The sequence below is a fragment of the Heterodontus francisci genome, chromosome 9 (assembly GCF_036365525.1).
Source record: "Heterodontus francisci isolate sHetFra1 chromosome 9, sHetFra1.hap1, whole genome shotgun sequence".
Taxonomy (NCBI): Eukaryota; Metazoa; Chordata; class Chondrichthyes; order Heterodontiformes; family Heterodontidae; genus Heterodontus; species Heterodontus francisci.
Genome location: NC_090379.1, coordinates 99,447,241 through 99,462,961, shown reverse-complemented (window position 1 = coordinate 99,462,961; position 15,721 = coordinate 99,447,241). Strand labels below are relative to the sequence as shown.

The window sequence follows — 15,721 nt, the reverse complement described above, 5'->3', positions numbered from 1 at the left end:
TTCCAGGTCATTACCACCCCCTGCTTAAAAAAGTTCTTCGTTACTGTCCAGGCATCTCCTGCCCAAAACATTCAATCTCTGGTTCTGCTACTGACAGCGCATTAGCAAGAGCGGTTTCTAACCCTGACCTCCTAAACTCAACCCGACGTAACTGAACCGTAACACCCATAGCCCAAACTCTAACTCGAACACCCTAACCATAAACCCAACTCAACTCCAATTCCAAATACCCTACCCACAAACCTAACTCGACTCCAATTCCAAATAACCTAACCATAAACCTAACTCAAGTCCAAATCCAAACACCCTAACCATAAACCTAACTTGACTCCAATTCCAAATACCCTAAACCTAACCCTAAATATTCTAACATTAACACCCTGAACCTCTTGATGTGAAGCATCATTGTGACGTCACAATGATGCCCCTTCTGACATCCTGGGAAATCAGAAGCGCGGCCGGGCCCTGGTAACCAGATATTAAATGAACCAAGAAAAACACGGGCAGCAGCGGGACAGCCGCGCTGTTCGGTCGGTTTCATTGACGCGCTTCCGGTGACGGCGCTGTTTCCGGTGAAGAGGCTGAGCTGCAACAGCGAGTTTGATATGGTGCTGCTGGAGAGCGACTCGGTGAGAGACTGGGAGTGGGGAAATACTGGGCAGCAGGGTAACTGAGGCAATGAGGTATTAGTGGGGGTGTCAGTGGGGAGGGGAGTGGGGTTCTCAGTGTGGGGAGGGGAGTGGGGTTCTCAGTGTGGGAGTGGGGAGGGGAGTGGGGTTCTCAGTGTGGGAGTGGGGAGGGGAGTGGGGTTCTCAGTGTGGGAGTGGGGAGGGGAGTGGGGTTCTCAGTGTGGGAGTGGGGAGGGGAGTGGGGTTCTCAGTGTGGGAGTGGGGAGGGGAGTGGGGTTCTCAGTGTGAGAGTGGGGAGGGGAGTGGGGTTCTCGGTGTGGGAGTGGGGAGGGGAGTGGGGTTCTCGGTGTGGGAGTGGGGAGGGGAGTGGGGTTCTCGGTGTGGGAGTGGGGAGGGGAGTGGGGTTCTCGGTGTGGGAGTGGGGAGGGGAGTGGGGTTCTCAGTGTGGGAGTGGGGAGGGGAGTGGGGTTCTCAGTGTGGGAGTGGGGAGGGGAGTGGGGTTCTCAGTGTGGGAGTGGGGAGGGGAGTGGGGTTCTCAGTGTGGGAGTGGGGAGGGGAGTGGGGTTCTCAGTGTGGGAGTGGGGAGGGGAGTGGGGTTCTCAGTGTGGGAGTGGGGAGGGGAGTGGGGTTCTCAGTGTGAGAGTGGGGAGGGGAGTGGGGTTCTCGGTGTGGGAGTGGGGAGGGGAGTGGGGTTCTCGGTGTGGGAGTGGGGAGGGGAGTGGGGTTCTCGGTGTGGGAGTGGGGAGGGGAGTGGGGTTCTCGGTGTGGGAGTGGGGAGGGGAGTGGGGTTCTCAGTGTGGGAGTGGGGAGGGGAGTGGGGTTCTCAGTGTGGGAGTGGGGAGGGGAGTGGGGTTCTCAGTGTGGGAGTGGGGAGGGGAGTGGGGTTCTCAGTGTGGGAGTGGGGAGGGGAGTGGGGTTCTCAGTGTGGGAGTGGGGAGGGGAGTGGGGTTCTCAGTGTGGGAGTGGGGAGGGGAGTGGGGTTCTCAGTGTGGGAGTGGGGAGGGGAGTGGGGTTCTCAGTGTGGGAGTGGGGAGGGGAGTGGGGTTCTCAGTGTGGGAGTGGGGAGGGGAGTGGGGTTCTCTGTGTGGGAGTGGGGAGGGGAGTGGGGTTCTCTGTGTGGGAGTGGGGAGGGGAGTGGGGTTCTCTGTGTGGGAGTGGGGAGGGGAGTGGGGTTCTCTGTGTGGGAGTGGGGAGGGGAGTGGGGTTCTCTGTGTGGGAGTGGGGAGGGGAGTGGGGTTCTCAGTGTGGGAGTGGGGAGGGGAGTGGGGTTCTCAGTGTGGGAGTGGGGAGGGGAGTGGGGTTCTCAGTGTGGGAGTGGGGAGGGGAGTGGGGTTCTCAGTGTGGGAGTGGGGAGGGGAGTGGGGTTCTCAGTGTGGGAGTGGGGAGGGGAGTGGGGAGGGGAGTGGGGTTCTCAGTGTGGGAGTGGGGAGGGGAGTGGGGTTCTCAGTGTGGGAGTGGGGTTCTCAGTGTGGGAGTGGGGAGGGGAGTGGGGTTCTCAGTGTGGGAGTGGGGTTCTCAGTGTGGGAGTGGGGTTCTCAGTGTGGGAGTGGGGTTCTCAGTGTGGGAGTGGGGAGGGGAGTGGGGTTCTCAGTGTGGGAGTGGGGAGGGGAGTGGGGTTCTCAGTTTAGTTTAGAGATACAGCACTGAAACAGGCCCTTCGGCCCACCGAGTCTGTGCCGACCATCAACCACCCATTTATACTAATCCTACACTAATCCCATATTCCTACCACATCCCCACCTGTCCCTATATTTCCCTACCACCTACCTATACTAGGGGCAATTTATAATGGCCAATTTACCTACCAATCTGCAAGTCTTTTGGCTTGTGGGAGGAAACCGGAGCACCCGGAGAAAACCCACGCAGACACAGGGAGAACTTGCAAACTCCACACAGGCAGTACCCAGAATTGAACCCGGGTCACTGGAGCTGTGAGGCTGCGGTGCTAACCACTGCGCCACTGTGACGCCCTGTGGGAGTGGGGAGGGGAGTGGGGTTCTCAGTGTGGGAGTGGGGAGGGGAGTGGGGTTCTCAGTGTGGGAGTGGGGAGGGGAGTGGGGTTCTCAGTGTGGGAGTGGGGAGGGGAGTGGGGTTCTCAGTGTGGGAGTGGGGAGGGGAGTGGGGTTCTCAGTGTGGGAGTGGGGAGGGGAGTGGGGTTCTCAGTGTGGGAGTGGGGAGGGGAGTGGGGTTCTCAGTGTGGGAGTGGGGAGGGGAGTGGGGTTCTCAGTGTGGGAGTGGGGAGGGGAGTGGGGTTCTCAGTGTGGGAGTGGGGAGGGGAGTGGGGTTCTCAGTGTGGGAGTGGGGAGGGGAGTGGGGTTCTCAGTGTGGGAGTGGGGAGGGGAGTGGGGTTCTCAGTGTGGGAGTGGGGAGGGGAGTGGGGTTCTCAGTGTGGGAGTGGGGTTCTCAGTGTGGGAGTGGGGAGGGGAGTGGGGTTCTCAGTGTGGGAGTGGGGAGGGGAGTGGGGTTCTCTGTGTGGGAGTGGGGAGGGGAGTGGGGTTCTCTGTGTGGGAGTGGGGAGGGGAGTGGGGTTCTCTGTGTGGGAGTGGGGAGGGGAGTGGGGTTCTCTGTGTGGGAGTGGGGAGGGGAGTGGGGTTCTCAGTGTGGGAGTGGGGAGGGGAGTGGGGTTCTCAGTGTGGGAGTGGGGAGGGGAGTGGGGTTCTCAGTGTGGGAGTGGGGAGGGGAGTGGGGTTCTCAGTGTGGGAGTGGGGAGGGGAGTGGGGTTCTCAGTGTGGGAGTGGGGAGGGGAGTGGGGTTCTCGGTGTGGGAGTGGGGAGGGGAGTGGGGTTCTCGGTGTGGGAGTGGGGAGGGGAGTGGGGTTCTCGGTGTGGGAGTGGGGAGGGGAGTGGGGTTCTCGGTGTGGGAGTGGGGAGGGGAGTGGGGTTCTCGGTGTGGGAGTGGGGAGGGGAGTGGGGTTCTCGGTGTGGGAGTGGGGAGGGGAGTGGGGTTCTCGGTGTGGGAGTGGGGAGGGGAGTGGGGTTCTCGGTGTGGGAGTGGGGAGGGGAGTGGGGTTCTCGGTGTGGGAGTGGGGAGGGGAGTGGGGTTCTCGGTGTGGGAGTGGGGAGGGGAGTGGGGTTCTCGGTGTGGGAGTGGGGAGGGGAGTGGGGTTCTCGGTGTGGGAGTGGGGAGGGGAGTGGGGTTCTCGGTGTGGGAGTGGGGAGGGGAGTGGGGTTCTCGGTGTGGGAGTGGGGAGGGGAGTGGGGTTCTCGGTGTGGGAGTGGGGAGGGGAGTGGGGTTCTCGGTGTGGGAGTGGGGAGGGGAGTGGGGTTCTCGGTGTGGGAGTGGGGAGGGGAGTGGGGTTCTCGGTGTGGGAGTGGGGAGGGGAGTGGGGTTCTCGGTGTGGGAGTGGGGAGGGGAGTGGGGTTCTCGGTGTGGGAGTGGGGAGGGGAGTGGGGTTCTCGGTGTGGGAGTGGGGAGGGGAGTGGGGTTCTCGGTGTGGGAGTGGGGAGGGGAGTGGGGTTCTCGGTGTGGGAGTGGGGAGGGGAGTGGGGTTCTCGGTGTGGGAGTGGGGAGGGGAGTGGGGTTCTCGGTGTGGGAGTGGGGAGGGGAGTGGGGTTCTCGGTGTGGGAGTGGGGAGGGGAGTGGGGTTCTCGGTGTGGGAGTGGGGAGGGGAGTGGGGTTCTCGGTGTGGGAGTGGGGAGGGGAGTGGGGTTCTCGGTAGGGGAGTGGGGTTCTCGGTGTGGGAGTGGGGAGGGGAGTGGGGTTCTCGGTGTGGGAGTGGGGAGGGGAGTGGGGTTCTCGGTGTGGGAGTGGGGAGGGGAGTGGGGTTCTCGGTGTGGGAGTGGGGAGGGGAGTGGGGTTCTCGGTGTGGGAGTGGGGAGGGGAGTGGGGTTCTCGGTGTGGGAGTGGGGAGGGGAGTGGGGTTCTCGGTGTGGGAGTGGGGAGGGGAGTGGGGTTCTCGGTGTGGGAGTGGGGTTCTCGGTGTGGGAGTGGGGTTCTCGGTGTGGGAGTGGGGTTCTCGGTGTGGGAGTGGGGTTCTCGGTGTGGGAGTGGGGTTCTCGGTGTGGGAGTGGGGTTCTCGGTGTGGGAGTGGGGTTCTCGGTGTGGGAGTGGGGTTCTCGGTGTGGGGGTGGGGTTCTCGGTGTGGGGGTGGGGTTCTCGGTGTGGGGGTGGGGTTCTCGGTGTGGGGGTGGGGTTCTCGGTGTGGGGGTGGGGTTCTCGGTGTGGGGGTGGGGTTCTCGGTGTGGGGGTGGGGTTCTCGGTGTGGGGGTGGGGTTCTCGGTGTGGGGGTGGGGTTCTCGGTGTGGGGTTCTCGGTGTGGGGGTGGGGTTCTCGGTGTGGGGTTCTCGGTGTGGGGGTGGGGTTCTCGGTGTGGGGTTCTCGGTGTGGGGGTGGGGTTCTCGGTGTGGGGTTCTCGGTGTGGGGGTGGGGTTCTCGGTGTGGGGTTCTCGGTGTGGGGGTGGGGAGGGGAGTGGGGTTCTCGGTGTGGGGGTGGGGAGGGGAGTGGGGTTCTCGGTGTGGGGGTGGGGAGGGGAGTGGGGTTCTCGGTGTGGGGGTGGGGAGGGGAGTGGGGTTCTCGGTGTGGGGGTGGGGAGGGGAGTGGGGTTCTCGGTGTGGGGGTGGGGAGGGGAGTGGGGTTCTCGGTGTGGGGGTGGGGAGGGGAGTGGGGTTCTCGGTGTGGGGGTGGGGAGGGGAGTGGGGTTCTCGGTGTGGGGGTGGGGAGGGGAGTGGGGTTCTCGGTGTGGGGGTGGGGAGGGGAGTGGGGTTCTCGGTGTGGGGGTGGGGAGGGGAGTGGGGTTCTCGGTGTGGGGGTGGGGAGGGGAGTGGGGTTCTCGGTGTGGGGGTGGGGAGGGGAGTGGGGTTCTCGGTGTGGGGGTGGGGAGGGGAGTGGGGTTCTCGGTGTGGGGGTGGGGAGGGGAGTGGGGTTCTCGGTGTGGGGGTGGGGAGGGGAGTGGGGTTCTCGGTGTGGGGGTGGGGAGGGGAGTGGGGTTCTCGGTGTGGGGGTGGGGAGGGGAGTGGGGTTCTCGGTGTGGGGGTGGGGTTCTCGGTGTGGGAGTGGGGAGGGGAGTGGTGTTCTCGGTGTGGGAGTGGGGAGGGGAGTGGGGTTCTCGGTGTGGGGAGGGGAGTGGGGTTCTCGGTGTGGGGGTGGGGAGGGGAGTGGGGTTCTCGGTGTGGGGGTGGGGAGGGGAGTGGGGTTCTCGGTGTGGGAGTGGGGAGTGGGGTTCTCGGTGTGGGAGTGGGGAGTGGGGTTCTCGGTGTGGGAGTGGGGAGTGGGGTTCTCGGTGTGGGGAGGGGAGTGGGGTTCTCGGTGTGGGGAGGGGAGTGGGGTTCTCGGTGTGGGGAGGGGAGTGGGGTTCTCGGTGTGGGAGTGGGGAGGGGAGTGGGGTTCTCGGTGTGGGAGTGTGGAGTGGGGTTCTCGGTGTGGGAGTGTGGAGTGGGGTTCTCGGTGTGGGAGTGGGGAGTGGGGTTCTCGGTGTGGGAGTGGGGAGTGGGGTTCTCGGTGTGGGAGTGGGGAGTGGGGTTCTCGGTGTGGGGAGGGGAGTGGGGTTCTCGGTGTGGGGAGGGGAGTGGGGTTCTCGGTGTGGGAGTGGGGAGGGGAGTGGGGTTCTCGGTGTGGGAGTGGGGAGGGGAGTGGGGTTCTCGGAGTGGGAGTGGGGAGTGGGGTTCTCGGTGTGGGAGTGGGGAGTGGGGTTCTCGGTGTGGGAGTGGGGAGTGGGGTTCTCGGTGTGGGAGTGGGGAGTGGGGTTCTCGGTGTGGGAGTGGGGAGTGGGGTTCTCGGTGTGGGGAGGGGAGTGGGGTTCTCAGTGTGGGGGTGGGGAGGGGAGTGGGGTTCTCAGTGTGGGAGTGGGGAGGGGAGTGGGGTTCTCAGTGTGGGAGTGGGGAGGGGAGTGGGGTTCTCAGTGTGGGAGTGGGGAGGGGAGTGGGGTTCTCAGTGTGGGAGTGGGGAGGGGAGTGGGGTTCTCAGTGTGGGAGTGGGGAGGGGAGTGGGGTTCTCAGTGTGGGAGTGGGGAGGGGAGTGGGGTTCTCAGTGTGGGAGTGGGGAGGGGAGTGGGGTTCTCAGTGTGGGAGTGGGGAGGGGAGTGGGGTTCTCAGTGTGGGAGTGGGGAGGGGAGTGGGGTTCTCAGTGTGGGAGTGGGGAGGGGAGTGGGGTTCTCAGTGTGGGAGTGGGGAGGGGAGTGGGGTTCTCTGTGTGGGAGTGGGGAGGGGAGTGGGGTTCTCTGTGTGGGAGTGGGGAGGGGAGTGGGGTTCTCTGTGTGGGAGTGGGGAGGGGAGTGGGGTTCTCAGTGTGGGAGTGGGGAGGGGAGTGGGGTTCTCAGTGTGGGAGTGGGGAGGGGAGTGGGGAGGGGAGTGGGGTTCTCAGTGTGGGAGTGGGGAGGGGAGTGGGGTTCTCAGTGTGGGAGTGGGGTTCTCAGTGTGGGAGTGGGGAGGGGAGTGGGGTTCTCAGTGTGGGAGTGGGGTTCTCAGTGTGGGAGTGGGGTTCTCAGTGTGGGAGTGGGGTTCTCAGTGTGGGAGTGGGGTTCTCAGTGTGGGAGTGGGGAGGGGAGTGGGGTTCTCAGTGTGGGAGTGGGGAGGGGAGTGGGGTTCTCAGTGTGGGAGTGGGGAGGGGAGTGGGGTTCTCAGTTTAGTTTAGAGATACAGCACTGAAACAGGCCCTTCGGCCCACCGAGTCTGTGCCGACCATCAACCACCCATTTATACTAATCCTACACTAATCCCATATTCCTACCACATCCCCACCTGTCCCTATATTTCCCTACCACCTACCTATACTAGGGGCAATTTATAATGGCCAATTTACCTACCAATCTGCAAGTCTTTTGGCTTGTGGGAGGAAACCGGAGCACCCGGAGAAAACCCACGCAGACACAGGGAGAACTTGCAAACTCCACACAGGCAGTACCCAGAATTGAACCCGGGTCACTGGAGCTGTGAGGCTGCGGTGCTAACCACTGCGCCACTGTGACGCCCTGTGGGAGTGGGGAGGGGAGTGGGGTTCTCAGTGTGGGAGTGGGGAGGGGAGTGGGGTTCTCAGTGTGGGAGTGGGGAGGGGAGTGGGGTTCTCAGTGTGGGAGTGGGGAGGGGAGTGGGGTTCTCAGTGTGGGAGTGGGGAGGGGAGTGGGGTTCTCAGTGTGGGAGTGGGGAGGGGAGTGGGGTTCTCAGTGTGGGAGTGGGGAGGGGAGTGGGGTTCTCAGTGTGGGAGTGGGGAGGGGAGTGGGGTTCTCAGTGTGGGAGTGGGGAGGGGAGTGGGGTTCTCAGTGTGGGAGTGGGGAGGGGAGTGGGGTTCTCAGTGTGGGAGTGGGGAGGGGAGTGGGGTTCTCAGTGTGGGAGTGGGGAGGGGAGTGGGGTTCTCAGTGTGGGAGTGGGGAGGGGAGTGGGGTTCTCAGTGTGGGAGTGGGGAGGGGAGTGGGGTTCTCAGTGTGGGAGTGGGGAGGGGAGTGGGGTTCTCAGTGTGGGAGTGGGGAGGGGAGTGGGGTTCTCAGTGTGGGAGTGGGGAGGGGAGTGGGGTTCTCAGTGTGGGAGTGGGGAGGGGAGTGGGGTTCTCTGTGTGGGAGTGGGGAGGGGAGTGGGGTTCTCTGTGTGGGAGTGGGGAGGGGAGTGGGGTTCTCTGTGTGGGAGTGGGGAGGGGAGTGGGGTTCTCTGTGTGGGAGTGGGGAGGGGAGTGGGGTTCTCGGTGTGGGAGTGGGGAGGGGAGTGGGGTTCTCGGTGTGGGAGTGGGGAGGGGAGTGGGGTTCTCGGTGTGGGAGTGGGGAGGGGAGTGGGGTTCTCGGTGTGGGGGTGGGGAGGGGAGTGGGGTTCTCGGTGTGGGGGTGGGGAGGGGAGTGGGGTTCTCGGTGTGGGGGTGGGGAGGGGAGTGGGGTTCTCGGTGTGGGGGTGGGGAGGGGAGTGGGGTTCTCGGTGTGGGGGTGGGGAGGGGAGTGGGGTTCTCGGTGTGGGGGTGGGGAGGGGAGTGGGGTTCTCGGTGTGGGGGTGGGGAGGGGAGTGGGGTTCTCGGTGTGGGGGTGGGGAGGGGAGTGGGGTTCTCGGTGTGGGGGTGGGGAGGGGAGTGGGGTTCTCGGTGTGGGGGTGGGGAGGGGAGTGGGGTTCTCGGTGTGGGGGTGGGGAGGGGAGTGGGGTTCTCGGTGTGGGGGTGGGGAGGGGAGTGGGGTTCTCGGTGTGGGGGTGGGGAGGGGAGTGGGGTTCTCGGTGTGGGGGTGGGGAGGGGAGTGGGGTTCTCGGTGTGGGGGTGGGGAGGGGAGTGGGGTTCTCGGTGTGGGGGTGGGGAGGGGAGTGGGGTTCTCGGTGTGGGGGTGGGGAGGGGAGTGGGGTTCTCGGTGTGGGGGTGGGGAGGGGAGTGGGGTTCTCGGTGTGGGGGTGGGGAGGGGAGTGGGGTTCTCGGTGTGGGGGTGGGGAGGGGAGTGGGGTTCTCGGTGTGGGGGTGGGGTTCTCGGTGTGGGAGTGGGGAGGGGAGTGGTGTTCTCGGTGTGGGAGTGGGGAGGGGAGTGGGGTTCTCGGTGTGGGGAGGGGAGTGGGGTTCTCGGTGTGGGGGTGGGGAGGGGAGTGGGGTTCTCGGTGTGGGGGTGGGGAGGGGAGTGGGGTTCTCGGTGTGGGAGTGGGGAGTGGGGTTCTCGGTGTGGGAGTGGGGAGTGGGGTTCTCGGTGTGGGAGTGGGGAGTGGGGTTCTCGGTGTGGGGAGGGGAGTGGGGTTCTCGGTGTGGGGAGGGGAGTGGGGTTCTCGGTGTGGGGAGGGGAGTGGGGTTCTCGGTGTGGGAGTGGGGAGGGGAGTGGGGTTCTCGGTGTGGGAGTGGGGAGTGGGGTTCTCGGTGTGGGAGTGGGGAGTGGGGTTCTCGGTGTGGGAGTGGGGAGTGGGGTTCTCGGTGTGGGAGTGGGGAGTGGGGTTCTCGGTGTGGGAGTGGGGAGTGGGGTTCTCGGTGTGGGGAGGGGAGTGGGGTTCTCGGTGTGGGGAGGGGAGTGGGGTTCTCGGTGTGGGAGTGGGGAGGGGAGTGGGGTTCTCGGTGTGGGAGTGGGGAGTGGGGTTCTCGGTGTGGGAGTGGGGAGTGGGGTTCTCGGTGTGGGAGTGGGGAGTGGGGTTCTCGGTGTGGGAGTGGGGAGTGGGGTTCTCGGTGTGGGAGTGGGGAGTGGGGTTCTCGGTGTGGGAGTGGGGAGTGGGGTTCTCGGTGTGGGGAGGGGAGTGGGGTTCTCAGTGTGGGGGTGGGGAGGGGAGTGGGGTTCTCAGTGTGGGAGTGGGGAGGGGAGTGGGGTTCTCAGTGTGGGAGTGGGGAGGGGAGTGGGGTTCTCAGTGTGGGAGTGGGGAGGGGAGTGGGGTTCTCAGTGTGGGAGTGGGGAGGGGAGTGGGGTTCTCAGTGTGGGAGTGGGGAGGGGAGTGGGGTTCTCAGTGTGGGAGTGGGGAGGGGAGTGGGGTTCTCAGTGTGGGAGTGGGGAGGGGAGTGGGGTTCTCAGTGTGGGAGTGGGGAGGGGAGTGGGGTTCTCAGTGTGGGAGTGGGGAGGGGAGTGGGGTTCTCAGTGTGGGAGTGGGGAGGGGAGTGGGGTTCTCAGTGTGGGAGTGGGGAGGGGAGTGGGGTTCTCAGTGTGGGAGTGGGGAGGGGAGTGGGGTTCTCTGTGTGGGAGTGGGGAGGGGAGTGGGGTTCTCTGTGTGGGAGTGGGGAGGGGAGTGGGGTTCTCAGTGTGGGAGTGGGGAGGGGAGTGGGGTTCTCAGTGTGGGAGTGGGGAGGGGAGTGGGGTTCTCAGTGTGGGAGTGGGGAGGGGAGTGGGGAGGGGAGTGGGGTTCTCAGTGTGGGAGTGGGGAGGGGAGTGGGGTTCTCAGTGTGGGAGTGGGGTTCTCAGTGTGGGAGTGGGGAGGGGAGTGGCGTTCTCAGTGTGGGAGTGGGGTTCTCAGTGTGGGAGTGGGGTTCTCAGTGTGGGAGTGGGGTTCTCAGTGTGGGAGTGGGGTTCTCAGTGTGGGAGTGGGGAGGGGAGTGGGGTTCTCAGTGTGGGAGTGGGGAGGGGAGTGGGGTTCTCAGTGTGGGAGTGGGGAGGGGAGTGGGGTTCTCAGTTTAGTTTAGAGATACAGCACTGAAACAGGCCCTTCGGCCCACCGAGTCTGTGCCGACCATCAACCACCCATTTATACTAATCCTACACTAATCCCATATTCCTACCACATCCCCACCTGTCCCTATATTTCCCTACCACCTACCTATACTAGGGGCAATTTATAATGGCCAATTTACCTACCAATCTGCAAGTCTTTTGGCTTGTGGGAGGAAACCGGAGCACCCGGAGAAAACCCACGCAGACACAGGGAGAACTTGCAAACTCCACACAGGCAGTACCCAGAATTGAACCCGGGTCACTGGAGCTGTGAGGCTGCGGTGCTAACCACTGCGCCACTGTGACGCCCTGTGGGAGTGGGGAGGGGAGTGGGGTTCTCAGTGTGGGAGTGGGGAGGGGAGTGGGGTTCTCAGTGTGGGAGTGGGGAGGGGAGTGGGGTTCTCAGTGTGGGAGTGGGGAGGGGAGTGGGGTTCTCAGTGTGGGAGTGGGGAGGGGAGTGGGGTTCTCAGTGTGGGAGTGGGGAGGGGAGTGGGGTTCTCAGTGTGGGAGTGGGGAGGGGAGTGGGGTTCTCAGTGTGGGAGTGGGGAGGGGAGTGGGGTTCTCAGTGTGGGAGTGGGGAGGGGAGTGGGGTTCTCAGTGTGGGAGTGGGGAGGGGAGTGGGGTTCTCAGTGTGGGAGTGGGGAGGGGAGTGGGGTTCTCAGTGTGGGAGTGGGGAGGGGAGTGGGGTTCTCAGTGTGGGAGTGGGGAGGGGAGTGGGGTTCTCAGTGTGGGAGTGGGGAGGGGAGTGGGGTTCTCAGTGTGGGAGTGGGGAGGGGAGTGGGGTTCTCAGTGTGGGAGTGGGGAGGGGAGTGGGGTTCTCTGTGTGGGAGTGGGGAGGGGAGTGGGGTTCTCTGTGTGGGAGTGGGGAGGGGAGTGGGGTTCTCAGTGTGGGAGTGGGGAGGGGAGTGGGGTTCTCAGTGTGGGAGTGGAGAGGGGAGTGGGGTTCTCAGTGTGGGAGTGGGGAGGGGAGTGGGGTTCTCAGTGTGGGAGTGGGGAGGGGAGTGGGGTTCTCAGTGTGGGAGTGGGGAGGGGAGTGGGGTTCTCAGTGTGGGAGTGGGGAGGGGAGTGGGGTTCTCAGTGTGGGAGTGGGGAGGGGAGTGGGGTTCTCAGTGTGGGAGTGGGGAGGGGAGTGGGGTTCTCAGTGTGGGAGTGGGGAGGGGAGTGGGGTTCTCAGTGTGGGAGTGGGGAGGGGAGTGGGGTTCTCAGTGTGGGAGTGGGGAGGGGAGTGGGGTTCTCAGTGTGGGAGTGGGGAGGGGAGTGGGGTTCTCAGTGTGGGAGTGGGGAGGGGAGTGGGGTTCTCAGTGTGGGAGTGGGGAGGGGAGTGGGGTTCTCAGTGTGGGAGTGGGGAGGGGAGTGGGGTTCTCAGTGTGGGAGTGGGGAGGGGAGTGGGGTTCTCAGTGTGGGAGTGGGGAGGGGAGTGGGGTTCTCAGTGTGGGAGTGGGGAGGGGAGTGGGGTTCTCAGTGTGGGAGTGGGGAGGGGAGTGGGGTTCTCGGTGTGGGAGTGGGGAGGGGAGTGGGGTTCTCGGTGTGGGAGTGGGGAGGGGAGTGGGGTTCTCGGTGTGGGAGTGGGGAGGGGAGTGGGGTTCTCGGTGTGGGAGTGGGGAGGGGAGTGGGGTTCTCGGTGTGGGAGTGGGGAGGGGAGTGGGGTTCTCGGTGTGGGAGTGGGGAGGGGAGTGGGGTTCTCGGTGTGGGAGTGGGGAGGGGAGTGGGGTTCTCGGTGTGGGAGTGGGGAGGGGAGTGGGGTTCTCGGTGTGGGAGTGGGGAGGGGAGTGGGGTTCTCGGTGTGGGAGTGGGGAGGGGAGTGGGGTTCTCGGTGTGGGAGTGGGGAGGGGAGTGGGGTTCTCGGTGTGGGAGTGGGGAGGGGAGTGGGGTTCTCGGTGTGGGAGTGGGGAGGGGAGTGGGGTTCTCGGTGTGGGAGTGGGGAGGGGAGTGGGGTTCTCGGTGTGGGAGTGGGGAGGGGAGTGGGGTTCTCGGTGTGGGAGTGGGGAGGGGAGTGGGGTTCTCGGTGTGGGAGTGGGGAGGGGAGTGGGGTTCTCGGTGTGGGAGTGGGGAGGGGAGTGGGGTTCTCGGTGTGGGAGTGGGGAGGGGAGTGGGGTTCTCGGTGTGGGAGTGGGGAGGGGAGTGGGGTTCTCGGTGTGGGAGTGGGGAGGGGAGTGGGGTTCTCGGTGTGGGAGTGGGGAGGGGAGTGGGGTTCTCGGTGTGGGAGTGGGGAGGGGAGTGGGGTTCTCGGTGTGGGAGTGGGGAGGGGAGTGGGGTTCTCGGTGTGGGAGTGGGGAGGGGAGTGGGGTTCTCGGTGTGGGAGTGGGGAGGGGAGTGGGGTTCTCGGTGTGGGAGTGGGGAGGGGAGTGGGGTTCTCGGTGTGGGAGTGGGGAGGGGAGTGGGGTTCTCGGTGTGGGAGTGGGGTTCTCGGTGTGGGAGTGGGGTTCTCGGTGTGGGAGTGGGGTTCTCGGTGTGGGAGTGGGGTTCTCGGTGTGGGAGTGGGGTTCTCGGTGTGGGAGTGGGGTTCTCGGTGTGGGCGTGGGGTTCTCGGTGTGGGGTTCTCGGTGTGGGGGTGGGGTTCTCGGTGTGGGGTTCTCGGTGTGGGGGTGGGGTTCTCGGTGTGGGGTTCTCGGTGTGGGGGTGGGGAGGGGAGTGGGGTTCTCGGTGTGGGGGTGGGGAGGGGAGTGGGGTTCTCGGTGTGGGGGTGGGGAGGGGAGTGGGGTTCTCGGTGTGGGGGTGGGGAGGGGAGTGGGGTTCTCGGTGTGGGGGTGGGGAGGGGAGTGGGGTTCTCGGTGTGGGGGTGGGGAGGGGAGTGGGGTTCTCGGTGTGGGGGTGGGGAGGGGAGTGGGGTTCTCGGTGTGGGGGTGGGGAGGGGAGTGGGGTTCTCGGTGTGGGGGTGGGGAGGGGAGTGGGGTTCTCGGTGTGGGGGTGGGGAGGGGAGTGGGGTTCTCGGTGTGGGGGTGGGGAGGGGAGTGGGGTTCTCGGTGTGGGGGTGGGGAGGGGAGTGGGGTTCTCGGTGTGGGGGTGGGGAGGGGAGTGGGGTTCTCGGTGTGGGGGTGGGGAGGGGAGTGGGGTTCTCGGTGTGGGGGTGGGGAGGGGAGTGGGGTTCTCGGTGTGGGGGTGGGGAGGGGAGTGGGGTTCTCGGTGTGGGGGTGGGGAGGGGAGTGGGGTTCTCGGTGTGGGGGTGGGGAGGGGAGTGGGGTTCTCGGTGTGGGGGTGGGGAGGGGAGTGGGGTTCTCGGTGTGGGGGTGGGGAGGGGAGTGGGGTTCTCGGTGTGGGGGTGGGGAGGGGAGTGGGGTTCTCGGTGTGGGGGTGGGGAGGGGAGTGGGGTTCTCGGTGTGGGGGTGGGGAGGGGAGTGGGGTTCTCGGTGTGGGGGTGGGGAGGGGAGTGGGGTTCTCGGTGTGGGGGTGGGGAGGGGAGTGGGGTTCTCGGTGTGGGGGTGGGGAGGGGAGTGGGGTTCTCGGTGTGGGGGTGGGGAGGGGAGTGGGGTTCTCGGTGTGGGGGTGGGGAGTGGGGTTCTCGGTGTGGGAGTGGGGAGTGGGGTTCTCGGTGTGGGGAGGGGAGTGGGGTTCTCGGTGTGGGGAGGGGAGTGGGGTTCTCGGTGTGGGGAGGGGAGTGGGGTTCTCGGTGTGGGAGTGGGGAGGGGAGTGGGGTTCTCGGTGTGGGAGTGGGGAGTGGGGTTCTCGGTGTGGGAGTGGGGAGTGGGGTTCTCGGTGTGGGAGTGGGGAGGGGAGTGGGGTTCTCGGTGTGGGAGTGGGGAGTGGGGTTCTCGGTGTGGGAGTGGGGAGTGGGGTTCTCGGTGTGGGAGTGGGGAGTGGGGTTCTCGGTGTGGGAGTGGGGAGTGGGGTTCTCGGTGTGGGGAGGGGAGTGGGGTTCTCGGTGTGGGGAGGGGAGTGGGGTTCTCGGTGTGGGAGTGGGGAGGGGAGTGGGGTTCTCGGTGTGGGAGTGGGGAGGGGAGTGGGGTTCTCGGTGTGGGAGTGGGGAGTGGGGTTCTCGGTGTGGGAGTGGGGAGTGGGGTTCTCGGTGTGGGAGTGGGGAGTGGGGTTCTCGGTGTGGGAGTGGGGAGTGGGGTTCTCGGTGTGGGAGTGGGGAGTGGGGTTCTCGGTGTGGGAGTGGGGAGTGGGGTTCTCGGTGTGGGGGTGGGGAGGGGAGTGGGGTTCTCAGTGTGGGGAGGGGAGTGGGGTTCTCAGTGTGGGGAGGGGAGTGGGGTTCTCAGTGTGGGGAGGGGAGTGGGGTTCTCAGTGTGGGGAGGGGAGTGGGGTTCTCAGTGTGGGGAGGGGAGTGGGGTTCTCAGTGTGGGGAGGGGAGTGGGGTTCTCAGTGTGGGGAGGGGAGTGGGGTTCTCAGTGTGGGGAGGGGAGTGGGGTTCTCAGAGTGGGAGTGGGGAGGGGAGTGGGGTTCTCAGTGTGGGAGTGGGGAGGGGAGTGGGGTTCTCAGTGTGGGAGTGGGGAGGGGAGTGGGGTTCTCAGTGTGGGAGTGGGGAGGGGAGTGGGGTTCTCAGTGTGGGAGTGGGGAGGGGAGTGGGGTTCTCAGTGTGGGGGTGGGGAGGGGAGTGGGGTTCTCAGTGTGGGGGTGGGGAGGGGAGTGGGGTTCTCAGTGTGGGGAGGGGAGTGGGGTTCTCAGTGTGGGGAGGGGAGTGGGGTTCTCAGTGTGGGGAGGGGAGTGGGGTTCTCAGTGTGGGGAGGGGAGTGGGGTTCTCAGTGTGGGGAGGGGAGTGGGGTTCTCAGTGTGGGGAGGGGAGTGGGGTTCTCAGTGTGGGGAGGGGAGTGGGGTTCTCAGAGTGGGTGTGGGGAGGGGAGTGGGGTTCTCAGAGTGGGAGTGGGGAGGGGAGTGGGGTTCTCAGTGTGGGAGTGGGGAGGGGAGTGGGGTTCTCAGTGTGGGAGTGGGGAGGGGAGTGGGGTTCTCAGTGAGGGAGTGGGGAGGGGAGTGGGGTTCTCAGTGTGGGAGTGGGGAGGGGAGTGGGGTTCTCAGTGTGGGAGTGGGGAGGGGAGTGGGGTTCTCAGTGTGGGAGTGGGGAGGGGAGTGGGGTTCTCAGTGTGGGGGTGGGGAGGGGAGTGGGGTTCTCAGTGTGGGGGTGGGGAGGGGAGTGGGGTTCTCAGTGTGGGAGTG

General features: G+C 65.5%; 1 protein-coding gene across 1 annotated transcript in view; it reads left to right on the top strand.

Annotated features, from left to right (window-relative positions):
• Window positions 1-547: 547 nt before the first annotated feature.
• srp14 (signal recognition particle 14) overlaps window positions 548-15,721 on the top strand; it is a 28,908-nt gene continuing 13,734 nt past the window's right edge. The window contains exon 1 of the mRNA XM_068039584.1: window positions 548-629. Coding sequence (XP_067895685.1) covers window positions 606-629 — 24 coding nt within the window. The 5' untranslated portion in view covers window positions 548-605. The remainder of the gene's footprint in view (window positions 630-15,721) is intronic.